General features: G+C 43.7%; 2 protein-coding genes and 1 long non-coding RNA gene across 3 annotated transcripts; 2 read left to right on the forward strand and 1 right to left on the reverse strand.

Moving 5' to 3' along the window:
* Positions 1-314: 314 nt before the first annotated feature.
* LOC111075592 (glucose-fructose oxidoreductase domain-containing protein 1) lies at positions 315-1,877 on the reverse strand. The gene has a single exon (XM_022368967.2). It carries the CDS (start codon positions 1,781-1,783, stop codon positions 629-631), a length of 1,155 nt encoding a protein of 384 aa, XP_022224659.1. The 5' UTR covers positions 1,784-1,877; the 3' UTR covers positions 315-628.
* Positions 1,878-2,313: 436 nt separating this feature from the next.
* LOC111077187 lies at positions 2,314-2,918 on the forward strand. The gene has a single exon (XM_022371362.2). The coding sequence runs from the start codon at positions 2,398-2,400 to the stop codon at positions 2,878-2,880; it is 483 nt and encodes a 160-aa protein (XP_022227054.2). The 5' UTR covers positions 2,314-2,397; the 3' UTR covers positions 2,881-2,918.
* Positions 2,919-20,327: 17,409 nt separating this feature from the next.
* LOC121404434 lies at positions 20,328-21,040 on the forward strand. Its single transcript, XR_005967985.1, has 2 exons — positions 20,328-20,579; positions 20,672-21,040. It is a non-coding gene; the product is annotated as an uncharacterized LOC121404434 (long non-coding RNA).
* The last annotated feature ends 1,642 nt before the right edge of the window (positions 21,041-22,682 follow it).

Below are 22,682 nucleotides of genomic sequence, written 5' to 3' on the forward strand. Positions count from 1 at the left end.
AATTTGTGAGTACAAAAGGAGGAAACTATATGTGAATCGATGAAACGGAGTGTAATATTTAAGCCATTAACAAATGACAGAGAATGATTATTATATACAGGAATATCAGAATGGAAAACATTTATCTCTATTCTGATTAAGCTTACTTCAACAAGAAACTTTTCTTTTGATAAATGTTTTCGAAAATATATTTTTACATGGATTTATAATGAGCAAAAATATTTCCAGCAAATATAGTAGATCAAAGAACTGAAGAACAAAAACACATACAGGTGTCCAAGTCAAAATGAAAAATCAAAATTGTTGTCTACAAATATTTACACCAAAAAACAAACTATATCAATCCTATATATACATATATATACTTAAGGCTATAACCCTTACGCATATCAAAAAAGAGTTTCGTTATTTAAGAGGCTAATAAACTAAATAAAACCATTTTATTAGTAGCAAAATGTAAATGCCAAAGAAAATAAGTTAAATACAATACATTGATGGATGCGATGAGGGAGTACTATATCCCATAGATAATTCCCCAATCAGGTAAATGCTTAAAGACTAAACACCTAAAAAATATATATATATGAATATATATTAGTGATTTAATGGGGATTGCACAGATCCCGCTCTACATGGTGGACATGCGTGCATATCGAATGATCTGGTCATGATTGAGCGGCGCATCGGTGGAGAGCTGAACGCGCTGCCATTGCCGGGATTCGTTGGATTTGCGTATGGCCTCCACAACGGCCTGCACGTAGAGGCCATCCTCGAAGGTGGCCGCCGTGGAGACGGGCGCCTTTACCCACGAGGATTCTTTGCTGCCAAAGGCTTCTTTGAGGGCGCCAACCATCTTGCACAGACCCTTGATGTAGGGACGTGGCAGCAGCGAGTTGTTCGTGGCGAAATGCAGATCCTGTACATCCACATAGACAGCCTCCTCCTTGGGCTGGCCCTCCTTCAGCACGAAGAGATCTCCGCCGCGCACCACGAGATGTCCCTTGCTGCCATAGACGAGCACCTCCTGTGAGAAGGCCTTGGCCGGCACCGTGTGACTGTGCAGGGCCACCGTGACGAGGGTGCCGCTGGCCAGCTCCATTTGAAAATTGCAAAAGTCCGGGGCCGTTATCTGCCGAATGCCATTGATGGCCGGCGTCGTCTTGGTGTAGGCTCTGAGAACGCCGTGCACTCGCACCGCCTGCTGCTGCAGCAGAAAGGTAACCAGATCCACGACGCTGCCCACCAGATTGAGGGCTCCACCGCCCATCTGGGCATCGCACATCCAGTTGTACTTCTCCGGGAAGAGCGTGCCCATCTGGACGCGCACATCCATCAGCACCACCTCGGGCAGCGGTCCAATCAGCTCCTCCTGCAGGCAGCGTCGCATGTGCGTGAAGGCCGGCAGAAAGCGCAGCGGATGATTCACCAGCGATATCAGAGTGGGATAGTATTGCGAGGCTCGCACCATTTTCAGAGCATCCTGCTGATGCAGTCCCGCGGGCTTGTCGCACACCACGTGCTTGCCAATGCCCAGAGCCTTCACAGAGATCTCCGCATGCAGGAACGGCTGGCACACGATGAACACCAGGTCCACATCCTTGCGCAGCAGAACGTCATCGATGACGTTCGTGTGGAACGAGACATTTTGTGCGGTGGCCGTCTCTTTGGCTTCTTTTAGGGTGCGCCCCCAGATGGCACGCACCTCGAAGCCCTTCTCGCGCAGCAGGGGCACCAGCACATTGGCTATTTCGCCCGTTCCAAACACACCCACGCCCGGCAGCATATCACAGCTGCGATTTTAAGAAAAAACTAAAAAACTTGAAAATCAAAACAAATTCAGCAGGACCAGTGTGACCGCGGATTTATCGAGCAAATATACCGACTGACCGTCAGAAATATACTAAAATACGGTATGTATTTTGTAAAAACAAAACCGTAAATGTACTGGCGGACACGACAAGATGCCTTAATATTCCTCGATTTTGATATTCGGTTTAAAATTACTGGCCAGTTAGCCTTCTCAGCCCTTAACAAATAATTTAATCCGATTCATCAATAAATATAGTACAAGATTGGCTAACTTTCAGAACTCCATTTTATTGGATTGTTTACATTATAAGGTTCAAACAAAAACGGCAAAAGGATAAAAAGTAAGTGTGAACTCCGGACACACTCCATCATTGTTGCTGGTCAACAAAGATACTGCACTATATGCGCTTAACAGCACTGAAATGTGCGCCTTACAGCACACTGTCAACTGCGCTGCTGTTGGCTGCAATACAGCTTTTGTCAGTGAGCAGGCGGCTTTTTAAATTTGATTTTGAATTTTCTGAAAATGTAGGCCTTAGCCTTGACTATTCAAAATTAAAACTTTCAAAAAGATCAAAACCAAGTAAAATGGCTACAAATACATTGGCCCAGTGGCTTGTGTCCTGTGTCGTGGGTGTGGTGACGGTCACGAATGTGCTGCGCCACTGCCATGTCGCTAACGATAAGGAGACGGCGCACAGGACTGTCAGCATCGCAAACTCGGCGGAAATCGACAGCTCCGCCCTGGCAAACGAAGAGGAGTCAGCGTCGCAGCGGTTTGCTGGCCAACCAGTGACGGCAGCAATCGACCACTCGGACATGATCGAACCTCCCGCTCTCGGCTCGGAAACGGTCAATGCGGCTCTGCAGCGTTTGTTCAGCAGCAAAGAGATTGGGAACCTGGATCGTAGCAGTGTCTACATCGATGCCATGCACAATAATGCCAACAAACAGGAGTATACACTCGGCTCGGAGGCACTCAATCGCATACTGGAGGGGCTCCAGGCACCATCGGGTGCGACTGGTGGTTCCAGCAAGCAGTTGTCCTTTGAACCGCCCGCAAATGTTTAAACTACAAGATGAAGAATTCAAATAAATTAAAGTTTCACACCACACACGACACACGATCTTCGTTGGGTGGGGGGGTTCCCCCCTTTCAGAAGCTCCCTTCAGACGACATTTCCGCACTCCGCTTTGAGCCATATGGGTGTTATTCCAGCTGTCAAAGCAGCCGGCATGCGGAAAATCATTTTGCAGCTTATTACCAGCAGGGAGGAAGTGAAGGACTTACTGGCGACTGGGCTTATGCCACGCCTCGACGCACATATTTGTGTATGTATATATGGGGGCGGCGGCGTCTGTGAGGTGGATATGTCAGCAGCAGGATATAATGCAAGCATTGGCAAGCCATGGCAAACAAATGTCACAGTCGACGCATTGCCCTGTCATATGGTAACCCAATTAGTGTAATTTGGTTTAAGGCAGCTGCCGCCTGTCGACTGCCATCTCCTCCCCCGCATATGTGGGGGCGTGTGTGTGTTTTTGGTGTTGTGTTGCTTGCGGAGCTTTAATTAAACCACACAAAGTGCACAGCAGCACAGCTGGCAAACAATCAACTTTAAAGCAAACCCACTGGCCTCAGCAAACAGCTAATGAATGGACCACCCGACCCCACAGGCCATTCACTACCAAGTCATGAATGATATCAGTGCCCCAGCAAAAGTGGCAGTGTTAAAGCTGTTCAAGATTAAGTTAGCTAAGGGCGTTATTACGAAGCTTCCCCAAAGGGGCACATTAAATTATGCATCGATTCACTCAAGGGTATAGTAGAAATAGTCGGATTGCAGGAGGAGTTCATTTGAAGAGGCTGAAGGGGAATGGGGCAAGAGATGTATTGAATAATTACGGATATAATTTTTGCATCCAGGCGCGTAATCTTGGCACCTCTCGCATACAGATAATTCTCTTATATTGGGCCTTCTGGCTGAACTGATTCCACTGAAGCGCCTCGGAGCTAGCCATCCGCTTGAGCTCTCCGAAGGGAAACACCCCACACAGAGCTGCATGGGCCTGTGGTAGCCAGCCTCATTTCCAGGTCTCCGACTCTGCCCATAGGTGCGAAACTTTTGCAGATTTGGCATTTCGGCGTCTAACTGCGCTATGCGGTTGTATATTCGGTTGATTCTCTAGCTGCTGTTTCTTGTTTTTAATGTTTTTGTTACAAGCTTTTCATTTATTTTATGGATTGAAATAACATTTGGCTGCTGGACTTAAACTGGAACGGACGTCCCAGTACCCAATGCAAATATCTGCGACTTGTCTTTGGTTCTTCTAGGCGCTTGAACTAAGCTTTGGATTCATCAGTTTTAAAGCCTGCAGCCCTTGCAGCTTCGCAAACGTGAATGCCTCCTGGCAGAAGCTTGAGATGCTTCGAAAAGACATCTTGGTCCTTAAACAATTTGCCGCACTGGCATCGAAACGGCTGCTTGAAATCAACATAGGAAATTTGCTGCCAATCCCTTCGAGCGATTTCCTGTAAGATTGTTTGATTTTACAATTAATAGTTGTTTAAATTAATATAGCATATATGATAGAATACAAGAATCGCAAATAAACAAAAAAATTGCGACAGCTAAATAAAATACAACAACAACAAATAGGGAAAGAAACCAATTAGAAGAACAAACGGTTTGAGGGTTCTAGAACAGGGGTCGGCACAGCCCAATCTATTGTAGAAAGGCTACTAAAATCTGCTACTATTTTATTTGAGAAACGCATATATTAATAATATAATATAATACTAAAATTAGAATATAATATTAATAATATAATATAATATAATAATACTAAGAATATTTGCTGACATAATTTCAATCAGCCATTAAAAGGGTGGAAGCACACACTCACACCAACACACACATTGACACGCGTCTGAACACAAGTACACACAAAAAGGGGGCGTCAAATTGTTATATAAATTTGTATGAATGTATGTATGATTAATTAAGATAAAACATGAGCTGGAGTATTTAAAAATAAAGAATAAAATAAAGTATGCACACAACATACATATGTATATGCCATGGACAAATTAAAAGCAACGCGAACATACATATGCACATACATACATACATATGTAAGAGTACATATGTATTCACATAAAATGACGCTGCTTCAGATGGGACATGAAAATGCGTCCAAATTAGTAAAAAAAAATACCACACACAAAATCCAGCCAAAAGAAACTAAGCTCAATGATTTCATGAAATATTGGTGAAGTAGATCGTGTTTAAACTTGCACACACACGCATGCATACATACATATTTACACTCATTTCAGAATAAATGAATGTCGAAGAAAGTAGACAAGGAAAGGAAACAGAACACCAAAAGGGAAGGGCACACTAAACTATTAATTGGTAATACTTTAAGTATGTTTAGTCACAATATTTAATGCACGTTTGTATAAAAAAATGAAACCGCATGCTATTCCATGTGCACGTGAATCACGCACAAATATGTTCAATCTGGATCAAATATGATATGATCTTATGCAAATATAAATAAGTAATTAAAGACTTCTTTCTCGCCTTACGGGAACATTTGTAAACATATCGGCTTGTTTGAATATTAAACACTTTGTAAGTAATCGGTGCTCTGCTCGACACGTCTGTGCGATTCGGGTTGCAAAATTGAAAGAGCGGACGAAACGGAAGCGGAAACGCAGATCAGAGACGCCCGTAAAACCATCGATGGCACAATTGATAGTACGATGGTATCGATGTTTCAGTGAAAAAGTATGAACGTGAAACCTCCAAGCACTAAATCAAGTACCAAAACGTGAAGGAAAGTGCGAGCGCGGGGACGCGACCATACCCGCCACAGTACGCTTATAGAATTTTAGAAAAAAAAAAAATTTTACATTTTTTAGCTACATCTGGTAAATCTACATCTACCATGTATATTTAAATCTAACATGTAGATTGTACAATGTACAGCTCCATTGAGTTTCGTTGTTCGTGCCGGGGGGGCGAGCACTAAAATAACTCTGGCTAATGACCGATCTGGTAGTTCGGCAGTCCCTTTTTTTTTTTTCCCCCCCCTTTCCTTTTTGGGGGGGGGCTGGAAAGGTGGAAACCAAATTTGGTTGCCCTTGCTTTTTTTGTTTTTTAGATTGCGCCACAAGACGCCGCGCGCCCCGCGGCGCCTGCCCCGGCTTTCTCACTGGGCTTTCCCCGCGTAACCACACCAACTATACCCCTTAGCATTGGTTCTGGGAATGGACAAAAATCCTAAAAGAATGATAATTACAATACAGATACATCACGTTTAAAAGCAACACAGAGAAGTATTTGCAATCAGATCAATCAATCTAGATTCTAGAAGACTGGCAATCTTAGTGCTCTTTGCTTATTGTACAAATATTTTGAAATTATTTTATAAAGAAAGATATAATAAAGACACCAATTGTCCTGCCTTTGTGGAAATGTTTACATGGAATTTACTAATATTCTGCTTTGTTAATGCTCCAATTTCGCTAGAGCTGTGGACTTAAAATTCCTAGTGCCAAGCAGCATAAATCAAACAGTTTTAAGAACACCCCCCCATACTTACAGCTGTCTCCAGCCAATTAAATTAAATCTCCAGTCATCTTGCAAGTCTCCAGATGTCCCACAAAACATATTCTTTAATTGAAAACTATATGTTAATGGGCCGGGTATATTGATTACGTTTGCTAAGCCAGGCTTAGCTTAAACGAGACTTGGGTGTCTGAGAACGCACGACTCTTGTCAGAGGGGGGCACCTTTTTGGCCAGACATTAATCACATTTAAGCCAGATTAATACTAAATGCATGGGCAAGACAAGACAAGACCAAAAACTGTCTGGAATTGTATGGAATTGCAAAGTACAACTGAACATTTAATAAGCCAAACAAGAGTCCTAGTCAGCGTCGACGCAGTTGTACGTGACCTCATCTTGTGGTGCTCCCGAGACTGGGACTAGGACTGGCACTGGGACTGAGACTGCGACTCGAATGAATCAGACCGCACATAGATCTCTGTCAGAGGCATTAGCATTAGCAATGAACAAGGACGAGGACGTTGCCACGCGGCGAGCACCAAAGATAGTTCATCAAAACTGACAAGCCCATTTCGCTGTAGAATGAGGAGTCCTGCTCCGCGTCCGCATCCTGCTCCTGGTCCGAAGCCAACTCTGAAATCCACGACATATAACAAAACTGCAAGGATACCCTCGACCACCCACTGGCATTGCCACCGAACACCGAGCAGCGAACACCGAGCACCGAGCACTGGCCCACAATCTCGATGGCCCCCGCATCAGACGGGGAACCACAGACAACAGATGAGAAATATTCATCAGCATTTACGTCACGCAGCGCGCAAAAGTCGCTGGGGAAAGGGGAGGAGTAGCCAGAGCCAGAGCCAGGGAGGCAGAGGCAGAAGCAAAGGCTGCTGGGATGAGCGAAATCAGGGGGGTTCGTTCCCTGGCCTGTCCTGTCCCCGGCTGTCAGTAGATTTATGTTGACATTTCAATGACAGTTGTGAAAATGCTTCCATTTCATGAGAATACGAACGAGTACGAGTATGGGTATGGGTATGGGTATGTGTGCGTGTCGTGGCATGGCGTTGCGTCGCTGTGGTCCTGTCTTCTCTTTCATCTTAAATTTGCGCAAATTGGTTTATCATGCGCTGATAGGCAAGACAGCCGCACAGCGCAACGCAGCACAGAAAAAAGAACAGAACAGCTTAAATTATTTCCAATCACGTATCACCCACGAAGGGGTCAGGAATGGGTTAGAGTCACGCTCCTTTCGCGCACTACATGTGAATTAATCATAAGTCACGCATTGCCCAGAAATTAGTGGGGGGGCGTACAATTCACGGGAGTAGTCGTAAAGCTGTTGTTAATATAATATCACTTATGGTAATGCATTCAACAGTTTATATTCACATAAACATAATAACACTAAAAACGGTTGCACAATCGAGGAAATGTTTCGTACTAAGAAATTACTCATTCGCTTGCTGCTTGAAGTCGTAAATGAATCGTAAATCAACTCATTCAAGCTGATGATATGTTCTTCTTTTCGCACGAGAATCCAATTCAATATCAGTCTGTTGAATGGGCACAAGCGTGGCCATAAATGTTCAAGGAATCACAAAGGTGAACATAACTATGCTGGATTCGATTGGAAACACTTTATCGACCCGCAAAATGTGTTGAGAAACAGAAAATATAAGATTGTCGATTGGTATGCCATCTACATTTCTTAGAGTTCTCTGTATTATGCAGTCTTTTACATCTCGTAAATAAACATCTTAGTCCTCTTGAGCTCCAGATAGAACCTGTAAATAAAACATTATAAATATTTGAATTTTCAAATCGAATGATAAAATATATACTCACAAATTCCGTTGACTCTATTGCTTGTTTCATCTGTTAATTAATTAAAAAAACGTATACAAATATGTATTCATTAATTTAGAAACCAGAAATTACCTTTAGATCAGAAAATCAATAATGCTGCATGCATAAATCACGTTCCAAAAATTACACAACTGATTTTTCACAAAGGAGTCCCAGATACGCTCCTCCTCTCCATTTTCCAAGAATTTGTCTTTCCTAAAATGAATAAAAATCATAAACATATAAAAAGATGCATTATAAGCACGTCGAAAAGCAATCATAGCACACATATTGTGATATGTATCTATCATATATGTAGCATTACCATTACTCAATTACTTCTCATGTTACATCATATTTCAGATTGACATCAAATTGCAATAATCCAGATTGTTTAAAGGAGCTGCTCCAAGCCAATGTCTCTCTCGCCTTTTGGCAGTTAAAATATAAATTGTTTGCGTGCCAGCCATCAATTTTTATTAACTTGATTAAGTGCTTTATGGCAGGCGTCAGGGCGTCAGGGATTTCTGGTTATGCAACAAGTTATTAGCAGCAAAATGGAAATGCCAAGTGGGTGGGGCACACGTACAGCCATGTGGCTGAAGGGAAGTCCACCCCTGGGATGAAGCGTTGGCTGGTGGTTGGGTTGACTGTGACAGCAGCTGGCAAAAGCCTTCCTCCTCGCCTACAGCTGGTGTCAAGGAATAATATTTGCATTGTTGTAGCTGAAAAGGGGAGACTTAAGTGGGGTTGGGGCTGGGGCCTGGACTCAACGTTCAGCATTTCAATAAGCTAAAGCTCTGGCTTGGCCTGCTGAAAGGTGTGGGTGGGCTGGGAGGCTGAAATTGGGGGATACACTCCGGGCCGGGCAAACTGTGCTGCTGACGGGGGAATTTCATTAAGGAAATAACATGAAGTTATGAACAAGTTACCTTCCATAGTTAACTGCATGGGGAATTTCTCCGAGTCTTATGAATTTCAATTGTGCCAACCCACCCACCCCCATACACGAAATTGCTCGACGGCAGGCAACTTAACTTATTCCATTCCCAGCTAATTTTCAACAACTTTCAGATTCTTTTCTGGCGCAAAATTGCGCATGCAGGGGGTTTATGAAATATTTCAGAAATGCAGGCAGCACTACAATGGGAGATATTTCATGGAACGAAAGTGGAAGAAATTGTTTAAATGGGGCTGCAAGAGGGGAACATATTTCAACTGCATTAAATGGGCTAAGGCGTTATAGCTTTTTACAGGCGTATATATGCCAGCATGAGCGAAAAATCTAATGATTTTCATAGAGATTGGAGTCTGAGTACTGCCGGAAATAGTCTCCAAGATATTTCAGAATAAATAACACAACACCAGGCATACATAAGTGTATGAATGAAATTCCAAACTCATTTCTCTCTTCTAATTACTCCGAACTTTAGTTTTAATTACGAGCAATGGTACAGTCTGTTTGCAATTTTACTAGCTGTATTTAATGTTTGCCAAAATCCAGCGACCCAACTTGGGATTCAATTTCTCAAACAATTTCCAAGCAGACAAGACATCTTCATTAAATAATTGAGAGAGAGCTGCACACAGACAAAGTGCTGGAGAACCAATATTTATTCCAAATAGTATGTGCATTGTCTTTCGTTGGCAACTGTAAAATTCCATTTACAAAATGCAATACACTCGGCAGGCAGACATTGGAGTATTCTAAACAGGAAATTTTACACTCGAATGCATTTGGTTTTGTCCAAGCGATGGAGATACAGGATCTGCATATATAAAGCTGCAAGACTTGCTTTAATTAAGCTCAAGGCATGCATAGTAGGGAGATGTATCCCTTTGGTGGGATGTATCCCGACCCTTCATTTGTGCACTAATTGAAACATATGTATGCATATATGTGTGTATGCAGGGCTGTCGGTTGCACGGCCTGCTTGACCGAATGTCCGACACCCATATAAAATGTAATTCACAAATGAAGATTCATGTTTTTGGCAGTCATCTGCCAGCTCACTCCCACACTCGCTCAGGTTCGTGCTGGACATAAATCAATGCATCCTGGACACAAATTGTACATCCTGCCTGGCCAGAGTTGATTGTCTCTCTCTCTCTCTCTCTGTCTGTCTGTGTGTCTGTCTCTCTGGTAAATGGGAGATGGTTATTTGCCAAGCTCGTTAAATGGAAACTCAATGACAATTCTGTAGACACACATTTTGAGTGAGTTTTGCATTTAAAGTGCTTCATTGCCTTCAATGCATTTGACATTGTCATGGCCCGTCCGTCCGTCCGTGTATCAGCAGAGGCATTTCTCTGTGTGTGTGTGTGCCTTTGGATGCCGGTGACATGTGCATATTGTGTGTACACAAGCTAAAAGCAATCCACTGAACGATGTAGGCTTTTAATCACTTGAAAGCATAAACGGCAATTGCTTAAAATGCATTCACTCGGCTGTTAACAATTAGCTCAAACCTGAATTAGATAGTAGCCACTTGAAGTTACACTAGCACATCAAGAAAATAGTGGCACGAACAATATTAAGCACTTGCCTGAAATCAGCTGTCCGGGCATCTGGGCATGCCTGCAATCAGTTGGCAGGATCGGCTAACATGCTGTTAGCGTAACAGCGCAGATCGATTAACCCAACAGAGGCAGTAAACTTTTAATTGCGGGTAGATCAGGTCCCATTAATCATAACAAGTTATAAGAAAAGAACTGAAGCCACATTAACTACCCGGGAATACGATGTATCATCCGGAGTTGGCCGTAATCACGTACGGCGCCCTGGAAATGGATGCCGCCGCCGCGCTCATCGAGCTGCGCTATCAGTTCGAAGATCACGAAGCAGAAAACATGGTTCCCGTTTGCTCCGCCAACAATGTGGTTCGATGCACAAAACCGTCGCAGCTCGTCGTGCTCAAGCGTTCTAAGGAGCATGCGATGTGCACTCGTCCAGCACCGTACAAGCCGCATAAGCGCTCCCTACTCAGGCATCTGCAGTCGATCCCTGACGCCGCACAAATCTACTGCGCTGACCCAGAACAGTGCAAAGAGGTTTACGATTTCTTGGACAAGCAGGAAATGATCTAGCGCCCGCCCCCAAGACATTGAAGATGATCAATTGGATTAATCGGTGAATTTATTTGTGTGCTTTTGCAAATTTTACGCCTTTTGTTTATCAGCTGATTAAGCTGACGCTAACAGCACGAAATGTGCAAGGTTGGCTGCGCATGTTAATTCAAAATGGCGCTAAGCTGTTAAAACAACTGAATTTAAGCTAAAAAAAAATGTTGTTACCTGTTAACCATAAGACTAAATATTTTTAATTATTATTAAGCCTATGATTATTTACCTGCAGTTCTTGTATTACAATTTGCAAGTATATATTGTCTCAACAGCCGCAGCTCAGTTCGCGACAGAAGCTGTTAACTTAACAGCGGAACTAACAGCTTAATCGATCTCACACGCTTGCGCAGCCAAATTCGCGGATATTTTTTTAAGCAAATAAACTAATAAAAGTGGCATTGCATCAGTTCAAAATCATGGTTATTATTTATTGTATTGTTGAGTGGCGATGTCATAGCAACAGCCTAAGCGGACGCACACAGATGCAGACGCAGACGAATTTGCAGGAAATGTTGCATAGCAGCCACGTGTGATATTTGCTTACATATTATTATCTTTTGTGTATTGTTGTGTATTTTGTAAATGGTTGATATTATTGTAGTGTAGATCCTGGTACAGCAAAACGCACTATCTGTCATAGCTTGGCCCTAGGGAGAGAGCCTCATGTCCGGCCATCAATCGATGTCGGCAGCCCCTCGTGCCATCAAAAGAGACACCCAGAGACACATGGACACTGCGTGGGAAATGGAAATGGAAGAGGATAATTCACTTATGACCAACTGTGCACCAATTCACTTACGGAACTAAGCTTCGGATGTATCACATTGGGCCGCCTGCTGCTGCGCGGCCAGAAGCTCAGCGAGACGCTGGTGGTGGCTGCGCTGATAGGCCAACACCTTTTTACGGTTGGTCAGCTTGCTGCGATGACGCTCCTGCAGGGATAGATTGTCCAGGGGCTCATTCAAGTTCGACAAGCCATCGAACGTATCATAGTCTACAGTTGGAAGCCGATCCCATTCAGGCGCTGGAACGGGAGCCCGATGTTCGTAGGACTGTGGCACGAGACCGACCGCTGTGAGTAAATAGTTTGAAGAGCAATCTCATTTATTCCTACCTCGCTATATGTTCGGCGCTCTGCACTTGGTGTGGCACAATGGCGTTTCGGGTTCTTTCGATTCGTAAACTCAAAATCACAGCGCGAAGACATTTTTGTGCAATTTACTCCGTCAATTTGTAAAATGTTTTATTTTTCGTCGGCTCAGCTGTCATTTGGCGCTGGCATCCAATCGATAACCTGCTCTAATATTTATCGAGACAAATTAATCGTGGAGATGGGAAATTCTCGGCCATCAAGATAAAACAAATTAGCAACCAAATTGCCGACAGAACTGGACCGGATCCAGGGCTGGGGCTCATCCCGATGCAGCTAAAAGCCTTTTTGCACCTCCAGTGCCGAGCCTCAGACAGAGGCCGGCCCCCTCGATTATTTATGTACTAAATGCAGATAAAGTTTCCATTTTTAAGGCTTGCCTTACGGCCGTTTCGGACTCCGGCCCGCCCCGGTCCGGCCCGGACCTCCTCTATGCACTTTGCAGGCGGCCAAAAAATAAAATTTATTTACAGTTTCCTCTGCCGATGGCTGCCCCGAAACGAACGAAATGGGGCAGGCCGGCTGGAGCGGGAGGGGCGGAGATCGGAGAGCCCGGAAACTCAGTCACGTTTTGTGGAAAATGGAAATGGTTTGGAATTTACGGCAAAATACAACAGGAATAGCAAAAAAAAAAAGACATGGAGAGTTGAGAGAAAAGGCAAACTGCAAATGGAGCGGTGGGGTGGTCCAGTGGTCCAGTACTAATCGGAGGGAAAAGTCTCCTATTCCATTATGTGTTGCTTTTTTCGCTCCTCGGGGTTAGGGGCCTAATGAAATTTTCGTTTTATGGCAAGTGCAACCAAACTAAATTGCAGGTGAAAGCTTTTTGCCCCAAAGTGAGTGTCTGTGTGGGTGTGCGTGTGTGTAGGGTTTTAGGGGAGGTCTATAAATGTTTTTTCGAAAAATCACATTTTTCTGTAGGTCCTTTAATTTGAGTGCCGTGCCCAAATGAAAGCACGAAATACACAGGCCTCGGCTACGGGGCTCCATAAATAAACAAAAGTTGTAAACCATCTGAAATTCGAGTTGACTCAAAAGCTGTCCGCCTGTCTGTCCGCCCCCCTCTCAGTGTTGTTTTTGTTTGCCTCTTTGCATTTTATTGCCACTCCTTGTTTGTGCTGGTGCTTCCTCCCGGCCTCCTGCATATTTGGTGCGTGCGTTGGTTTACTTGTGCCGTAGAAATACTCGTAGGAGCAACATGAAACTAGTGCGAGTGGTCTCCAAGGGGTCGGAGAAATGTCAACTTGGATTGCGGCCAGCAGTAGCAGCAACAGCAACAATGGAATCTTTACGATGGGCAGATATACAATATGCAGGGGCTGTGCTGTGGGGTTGATTAAGTGTTGGATTTGGTCTGAAAATTAAATGGGCGAGCATCTCTATTATTTAAGCTAAGATTTAAGAAATGTATGTGGGCCAACAGAATTATTTTATTTTAAATAGAACTGTGATGGAATGATAATTCCTGGCAAAGAATTTGATAAGCAAAGCGGCAAGGCAGTAGCTCTATTATTACGCCAGCTGTTGTCCTTATCTTGAATGGAATTTTAGCACCAACTTTAACTTCCTTTTACCCAGAATTCGACCTATTTATACCATTGTCTTTGACTACAATGTAAAGTTAAGCTAGGCATGTACGGGGCATGCTGCCACATTAAGTTTCAACTTTAGGACAACACGCACACACAGCCATACCGATATACGGCCATCTAGACACAGAGCAGGTGTGACTTAAGCTTCTAACCATACAAAATTCTCTGCAATTTCCTCCCCCCTCGCCCGCTTAGCCATTACCCCGCACTAATACACTTACTCGAGCGACCAACAAGTCAGCAAACATTTTTGTTACTTTTTTGTTTATATTTTTCGCTTTTGTCGTTGCTTTTCAACTTTTGCTGTGGTTTTTTTTGTGTAGCCCCCTCCCAACTTTTTGGCGAGCTTTTTAATTCTATATTTTATGCAAGGGGGAGGGGTGGCAAGGGGGCGTTGCTTCAAGCTGTTCTATAATGAAGCCAGCTTCTTGTAGCCGCTGCAAAATATGACAAAATGTTGAGCCAGCGGCGCATATTTTAAGCCTTCCTCCCCAAGCAGCTTAACAACTACAAGAGAGACACCCCCCCTCAGCTCCATTTTGGTGGGGACAATCCCCCTGCCCCTGCCCCACCAATATCCCGCTGGCTGACAGCGGAAAATGTCAGGCAAAATGTTGGCTGCGTTGACTTTTCCGCATGAGTCTGCTGTTTTATATTATTTGAGCCATTTTTCGGTGCCCTCACAGCGCGAGGACTAGAACGAGGACTAGTACGAGAGAGAGAGGAGAGAGAGTATGACTATCGCATTCATATTTCTGGCCTTTTACGACTTTTTTGTAATCTTTATGGGGGGTTTCGGCTCAGACCAGCTCAGCGCTTTTTACAGCTCAAGGAGTTACGACGCTTATGAGTGCAATTTAAATTCAAAAGCCGCTTAAATTTATTTCGAGCTGCTGCTGGAGATGAATCTCGTCCTGGTTTTGGGAGCTGCCGCTGCACTGCACTCACTTAAGTCAATTTTTGTGCTGCAAATTTTACATTTATGACAAGCAATTTAACTTTTTCTGCCTAATTGCGCGACATGGAAAATTGCCAGCCAACAAGTTGCAAGTACTGGTGGCCCCTCTATCAACTCTATCGCTCTCTCTCTCCCTATCTGAATCTGCAGGAAGCCGAAGCCAGCGTTGTGTGTTGGCCCTGACGCTTCATTAAATGTAACTTTTGTCGCCTGTCTCGGAAGGCGGCACAGAAAACTTTTTGTTCCAGCAACAGGATGTGGATGTGGATGTGGATAGGGGGATAGCTCAGATGGGTCTCCTGGCAGTTCCATGGGGTTGACTGGGCGAGGGTTAGGCAAATAAAATGGCTCATTAGGATAGTGCAAGTGGAACTTATTGGATTAGTTGCCATGACTGCCTTCGGGGCTGAAAGAAAACTCTGTCATGCGATGCGTTGAGTTGTTCTTTTTTTTCTTTTACTTGTGGCAAATCGTTGAGATATTCATGAGGTTGCAGGGGCACGTCCGAGTGGGTGGCTTCACAAAGCAGGCAATGAGATATTCAATCTGCTGTTGAATACATTGAGAGCTGAAAATGATGTTGGAATTTATTATAATGTTTTATCCCAAACTTGACTGTCTTCTGCGCTTCAAGTTGGGGTACTTTTTGAGAACCTTTTGGCATACAAATTTAATATTATTGGACTGTTCTCTTAAAGATCATTGGGTACATAAATTTGCTTGAACACCCTGTACACCCGCAGCTGCGTAGTCCTCTGAATATTTAGTCGCTAGTTATTTCTGCACTTCAAACTGCAAACTTTTCAAGCTGAAAATTGCCCAGCAATTTTTGAAGTCCATTTTGTCCCCTATTTATTTATGTATATTTCGATGCAAAGTCGATTTTTTTTTTTTGTCTTTGGCAGAAGTTTTTGCGTAGTGCTGCTTGGATTAAAAGTTTCAACAACTTTAAACTTTCATTGCAGCTAATCGCATTGGTGAGACTTGAGTTTGGCGTTTGCCGTTTGGCGTTTGGTCTATCCCCCAATTAGCCATGGAGCAAGAGCTTCATTTCGCATGCAACTGGCGATGTCTCAAAGTGGAAGTGGAAATGGAAGTCGACTGGGAGCAGCATTTTTCCGGCTGCGTGGAAGCGTCGAAGCGGATCGACAATTGTCTTAATTTCTCCCCGCGGTCTCTTTAGTGCTCCAATTGCCACTGCCACAGCCACAGGGATACGTGAGGGGAAAAAGGGAATAGGGCTTGAGGAGCCTTGGCAAAAATCCCCCTTTAGCTTGGCAAAAAGGATTTGCATTACAAACTCCATTTGCAGTTGCATAAAATGATTTATTTACCAACTTCACTTATGGTGGCCCACTCTCTCTCTCTCTGTCTCTCTCTCTTCGTGAAAGGGTGCGCAAATCCTGGCTGCAAGCAAAAGCTCGGAAAAACAAATACGAAATTAGTTTTGTTTGCCTCGGATATGCACAAAGGATTATTGCGAACGCTTTCAGCTAAAAAGGAAATCCCACAAAACAAAAAGCGATTCAGAGAGAATTGTTAGTTTATATTGTGTGCGCAATAGAGAAAAGGATTTTCCCGCCCCATGGAAATGTTTGGCACAAAAGATTTCAGTTTATTCTGTTGAGCGTCGCTTAGCCCAAAATGCATTCACAGTTTATCGACAATAATAAAAATGTTTTCAAACTGGATTTAAGATATACGAAATTGGAATTGATTTATATTGATTGATTTTGGCAACAGTTTTATTCGAGCATTAGTGTTTGTTTAAATTATGAATAGATTTAAGAAATATATTTTATTCTACAAACATATGTATGTACTTCTTTCCCTGAGGTACATACAAATGTGTGTATATTGCTAACATTTTCTATTTATCTTTGTATATATATTGAAAAAGTATTGAAAAAGTCGAATGAACGTCATGAAAATTCAACTTTCTTTTCGTTAAATCTGATAAAATAATTATAAGACAATCAATTTCTATGCTGCCTTTATTTAAAAAATTGTGTGTGCCTTTTATATAGAATTAAAAACAAATATAAAAATATTGTACACTTTTAATAGGCAAAATATTCTAAGATCTTTAAGGGACTGTAACTAATCCTCTTGAGGCCACACTTTCGACTGTCCTTTTGTCTATTTTACATAACTTGTATTACCTTCATGAAATGTTGGAAAGATGATGTTTTTATGTATGTATATTATGCAGAACAAATTAGTTTTAGCTGCAAGTCCATATACATTTTTGTAGCTAAGAAATTTCAGCTGTGCGTAATTAAGTTAAAACCAAATATAATTCTGTTAAACTCACATCACTTTAATTCCATTTGCCCTTTTCATCTCTTGTTAAAAATGTAATCCAAATGTTACTCCACACTTTGCTAAAAGTTTTTTGTTTGTTTTTTTTTGTTGTCTCTTGTAGAAATTCTGCCAGCCGCAACATGTTGACAAAACTGAAGTTTCCTTCCACTGCAGTGGAAGTTTGGCCTCGCTGAAAGTTCCTCAAGAATCAAGGCTCGGGCCCGACCACAGGCCTGACTTGGAGCCTAGTTGCTGCTGGCCATGTTGCAGCGTGCTGTTGCGGGGCATGCCACTGCCACCAGCACTCGCCTAACCACAGGCCTGAGGCGCCGAGACATAATTTTAAAGGCAAGCAAGTTTCGGCCACTGACGCTGACAAAACGTTTGCATGAGTTGGCAACTCGCATTTACCATTTTTATTTAGCCATCGTTTGCCTTTATGACTTCTGCACTAATCTGGCCGAGAGTGTCTTGGATGGGGCCCATGATTTGGCCATTTTATCGAGTTCATTTTGAACTTGTTTCAACTTTACAAAGTTTGTGCAAGTGTTGCAAGTTTTACTTGGCGTGGCCAAGGTTTTTCGGGGCAACCTAATGACAGCCACGTGGAGTGCTGCTTGGCTGCTCGGCTGCTCGGCAGCTCCTTCCTCTGGTTTTGGTCTTACTTTGACACACGGAAGTTTCCATGCTCTTGGGGGAAAATTGCTCATTAAAAAGTAATAAATGTCATGCGGGCAAATCAGCTTTTGGTAATGAAAGCATTTTCGTAAGGATGCAACTTTAATAAGCTCTCCATTTCCACTCTGCTGGACTCCATCTGCCAATTAGTTTTGCCCTCTTTATTATATGTTCTATTTGGCCAATTAAACTAAATTAAATTCCTTTTGCAGACATGAAAAGGGCAAATTATATTCGTCAGTTATTAGAGAAGCACACAGAGAGAAGCAACAAGCTGGCCAGGACACTGACAACCAGCAAAAGGATAACTGACACAGGACCCTGCCGGACAAGGACAATTACGAAGCTACACAATGAGCAGGAGGAGACGAAGCCTGAATGGACTGGAGTGTCAGCTGCAGGAAAAACATGAAGGAGCAAACAGTATGACCACAGCAACCACAGCCACCTCATGATGAGGATGCTCTCCAGACCACCAGTGAACAGCTCTGAAAAGAGAGTCTGAGAGAAGAGAAAGGATGAAAGAGGTATAGACTGAGATACCACAGATATCAATAAGGCAACTAATTGTTCAGCTTAAGGCCAAGATTATCTGTTTGATGGGTCGAAACATTTTCAATATGTCCTGAAAACAGTTTTCATCCTCCACTCAAGGCAATTTCTCAGAGGAAAACCTCAAGGTTCAAGCATTTTCCAGCTTCCCATGTTCAGCCTTTTGGCCAACACAATTTCAGGCAATTCCAAACAATAAGTTGCCACTTTACTGCCGAATGCTTAACCTTGTCCCCAATCGAAAAGGGAGCAGTCAAGTCCTGCAGCGTCCCCGCCCCTTGCTCCTGCAGATGTTGCCCAAGATTATTTTCATTTTCACCATTTTCTTGCTTTCCTTTGTTCGGTTGCCTAGAAAAGGAGAATGAGAGAGGAGGAACAGGAGACGGAGAAGGCTTCGTGGGCAGAAGCCTAATCAGATATTTACGCCACAGGCGGCGGCGGCGGCTTCAAGTCGGAAATATATCCTGCGGCACCCAGGTCCGACTGCTCAAAAACACCAGCCTCAGTCCCCGCCCCGTATCACATATGAGCTTTGGGCTTTCGACTCTCGCTGGGCGTTAAAATAAATGAGAAGCATTTAGGGCCAAATCCCCATGGCAGACCGAGTCCAAATCCGAATCAATATGCCTGGCCACACCATGTGAGCGCCCTGTGTTTTCGGTGGGTGATCCTGGGAGATTTCCCTCCCCCCACTCCCACTCACACTCTGTTCCACTTAATTGGAAGCATTTGTCAAAAATTTCATTGCAAAGTTGGGAATTTCTGTATAAATTTCTCAGTGGTGTGGAGGCGTGGCATAAATCCCCAATGTCCAAACACGAGCAGCCAACACATCTGCATTGGAACGTGTCCAAGTAGGAGAGGCTCACAGGAATCGGGTCACAGTTTCCACTTTCTCTTGAGCTGGCGGAGCACTCATTGTGTGTTCCTCCTTTGATGCATGTTGCCAGTGTGTGGATAAGGAACAGAACGAAAGGAAAGGAAAGGAAGGCAAAGAGGGAAGCAAAGAAAAGTTTGTGGAGCACATTTCACTTGACCTGGTTGGGTGGTTCCGATTGCCAGGGAACGTCGGGGAGAGAGGAAGAGAGCTGTGATGGAAACTGTTTGAGCCTGTTGGCTGGAGGAGCGTAAGAAGTTTGCCAAACAGTTGCATTGTATGCCAAGGCGAAGAATCACCCTGGTGGTGGGATGGATCGACTAGGGGAAGCAGAAGGAGAGTGGATTGCATTTAGACCTATGATGGAGTTCTAGATGTTTGCTACACGCATTAAAAAATATGGGGGTAAGCCTATATTTGTTTGAAATCATTCCTAAATGAATGTAGATGCATTGTGTGTCCAAGCAACTCAAAGATTAAGGGAAATATAAATCAGCAGATCGATCGCTGAACATATTCCAAGTCTGGAAGCCTTGGATATACCTCCCTTCCTTATTCGGCGCGTCTGAGTTTTGGACGTTTCCCAACACTTCATTCTCCAGAGCAACTCTGATAGCAGGCATTTTTTGGGCTGTTTTCCAGCACTCAACAGCCTCTGATTTTGTTTATAAAGTCAAACTACAGACGAAAAATTCAAGCGACTAACTAAAGATGAATTCTCAGCCCGAAGGAAACCCATCTGGATCCACCCAACAGTATGGCAATCGCAATCCACAAGAAGGTATGTTTCAGTCCCTATGTGTGTGTGTGTGTGTGTGTTTAATTGGTGTTTTATGCAACTTGCAGTAGCCGGTGCAGAAGTGGCGTCGGGCGGCACACAGCCAGCAGAGGTGCCAGCTGGGGCACATGAACCAAATGCTATAAACATTCCCGTTCGCGGTATTCAACGCACCCAAGAACAGAGCTTTCGATATACAGAAAACCAATTGCGCCATATTAGACGGCAATTTTTGCAAGAAGCTGAATTGAAGGTGCGTTTCTGGTACTAGAGGATGGATGGATGGCGAGGGGTGGATGGGATCGACACTGACGGCGCCAAATAAAACGTAAACTACTCCACGCACTGTTGAAAAATTATAATTAAACTCTAAGATGTTCAACCATTTCTATATCGTCTTCCTTATGATTTTTCCCACAGTGGAAATCGGAAGAGACGTTTGATTGTTGGCTGATTTTCCTTTCCTGACGCATGTTGCTGCCACGCCCGTCCCGCAGTGTTGTTATTGCCACAAAAAGCTGCAACTAACGAAAGAGCAGAGAGAGAAAGAGATCTGCAATCAGTATTTTATCCATTTTGCTTGCATTTTCATAGCCTCGATTGTTAATTAATTTGCTTCCCACTCTGCTCTCTCTCTCTCTCTCTCATCCTCGTGCTCTTCCTTTGACTTTGTTCTTGTGGTTCTGTTTCCTTAATTGTTTTCGTGTTCCATATTTGTTTATTTTCCTTGCCGCTGGAAAACATTTCCCAATTGTTTGCTCACAGCCACAGATTAAATCTTTAAAAATGCGCCAAAAGTTGAACATTCGAGATGATTTGGCCACGGAAAGGCACTCCTTGCTCTCTCAGCACTGACGTTTGTCTGTAATAATGGGAGGGAGAGTCCGTCTGGGGGCGGCTGAGAGCGGATTTTGGTTTATGTTCTGTCATAAATTTTAAATAAGCGCGGAGAGACAGTCGTAAACTTTCGCAAGACAAATCATAAAAGCGGAGAAAAACAAAAATTTTATTTTGGCAGAAAAATATGATCTAATATGTGAGGGTAATGGGTATTACTGGGGATACAGAGAGGGGAATCCGATGGTGGAATTGTTTCGCTGAGTGTTGGGATTGCTAATTGGATTGCTCTCCCAATAAGTGGACAACTTTTGGCCTTCCATGTTCCATTCATTAATCAAATCCCATACCATGCCCCTGCGGACCACCCACATTCGTCACACCCAAAAAGTTATATTGGCGGAGAAGGAAATCTTGATATATTACAAGGGACAAACTCCACTTGATTTCTCTTTAATTAAAGCGCAGAGTCGCCTCGCACCGGACACGAGTTGCTGCCCCGCTGGGAGGGGGTTCGGACAGACGAAGAAATTTAATAAAAATGTCAGAAAACAGGCGAAGGGAGGGAGGCAGGCGACCACCCACGATAATTATGAAATTGATGTAATTTTTCCAGCTGTCACCGGGGGGAAGTTTTCCAGCTGCGGGACTCTGGCGGAGAGCTGACCAACAGACAGCATCAATGGTGATGATGGTGAGGAGGTGGCTCCGAGTGAGTGATTTGCATGATGATGCTTCACATGCTCCTCCGACGTACCCCTCCTCCCTCCTGCGGCATCGACATGAATAAATTCCAATGGCCAATTTTGGACAAACTTTCTGGCATGTGGAAGGCAATGGGTCGGAGAAGGACAGAGAGAGAGAGAGGGAAGGGCTGGGGGGCTTACACGTGCTGCCAGTGTCATTCCGGCAACATTTTGACAATTTGTGGTAAACAAATAGGAAAATCAGAAGGAAGGAGGAAGGAGGAAAGGGTCGTCGGATGTCCCTCTGCTGAATTATTCATAAATACGAGTGTGCAACGCATTTCCCGTCTTATTCTTCGTTTCTGTGGAAAATGTTCCCCAGTCGATGACTGGCGAAGGAAATGCGAGCACAGATTTGTCGAAGCAGAAGAAGGAAGGAGAACGCCTCGAAGGTGAGGCTGCCACTGAACCTCTGTGGGAAATCCCCTTGGAAGGCTATGCAAATCAGTTGAATGTGAAATGAGACGCCACAGAAGATATCCATCGAAATAAAATATGATATACTCGATGAAAGGGACATGGATTGGATCTCCCACCCCAAAGGATAACTAATTTCACTCATTAAATCATTCTGCACTGCAAATTCCTCAATTAAATTTATTTAATTCTGCGGCACTCGGCAGAGTCCGACTCCAGACCCGCATTATAGTTCCCCTCACCACTCACCACTCTCCACCCCTCTGCCAACTGATTGCGGAACCAACAAACCAATCTCCATCCTGCTCCCCATCCTGCTCCCCATCCTGCTCCCCAGCCAAGATCTCTTCCACTGCTCCACATCCGTTTTATGGTTTTGCACTTAGCAATTAACGAGTTTACTTTTTTTAGTGCTGCTCCCAGAACCCGCA

This window comes from Drosophila obscura, unplaced genomic scaffold, assembly GCF_018151105.1.
Source record: "Drosophila obscura isolate BZ-5 IFL unplaced genomic scaffold, ASM1815110v1 contig_200, whole genome shotgun sequence".
NCBI lineage: Eukaryota > Metazoa > Arthropoda > Insecta > Diptera > Drosophilidae > Drosophila > Drosophila obscura.

What these genes read in the sequence shown, in the direction of transcription:
- LOC111075592 (XM_022368967.2), bottom strand. Translation starts at nt 1,783, where the DNA reads ATGCTGCCGGGCGTGGGTGTGTTTGGAACGGGCGAAATAGCCAATGTG.
- LOC111077187 (XM_022371362.2), top strand. Translation starts at nt 2,398, where the DNA reads ATGGCTACAAATACATTGGCCCAGTGGCTTGTGTCCTGTGTCGTGGGT.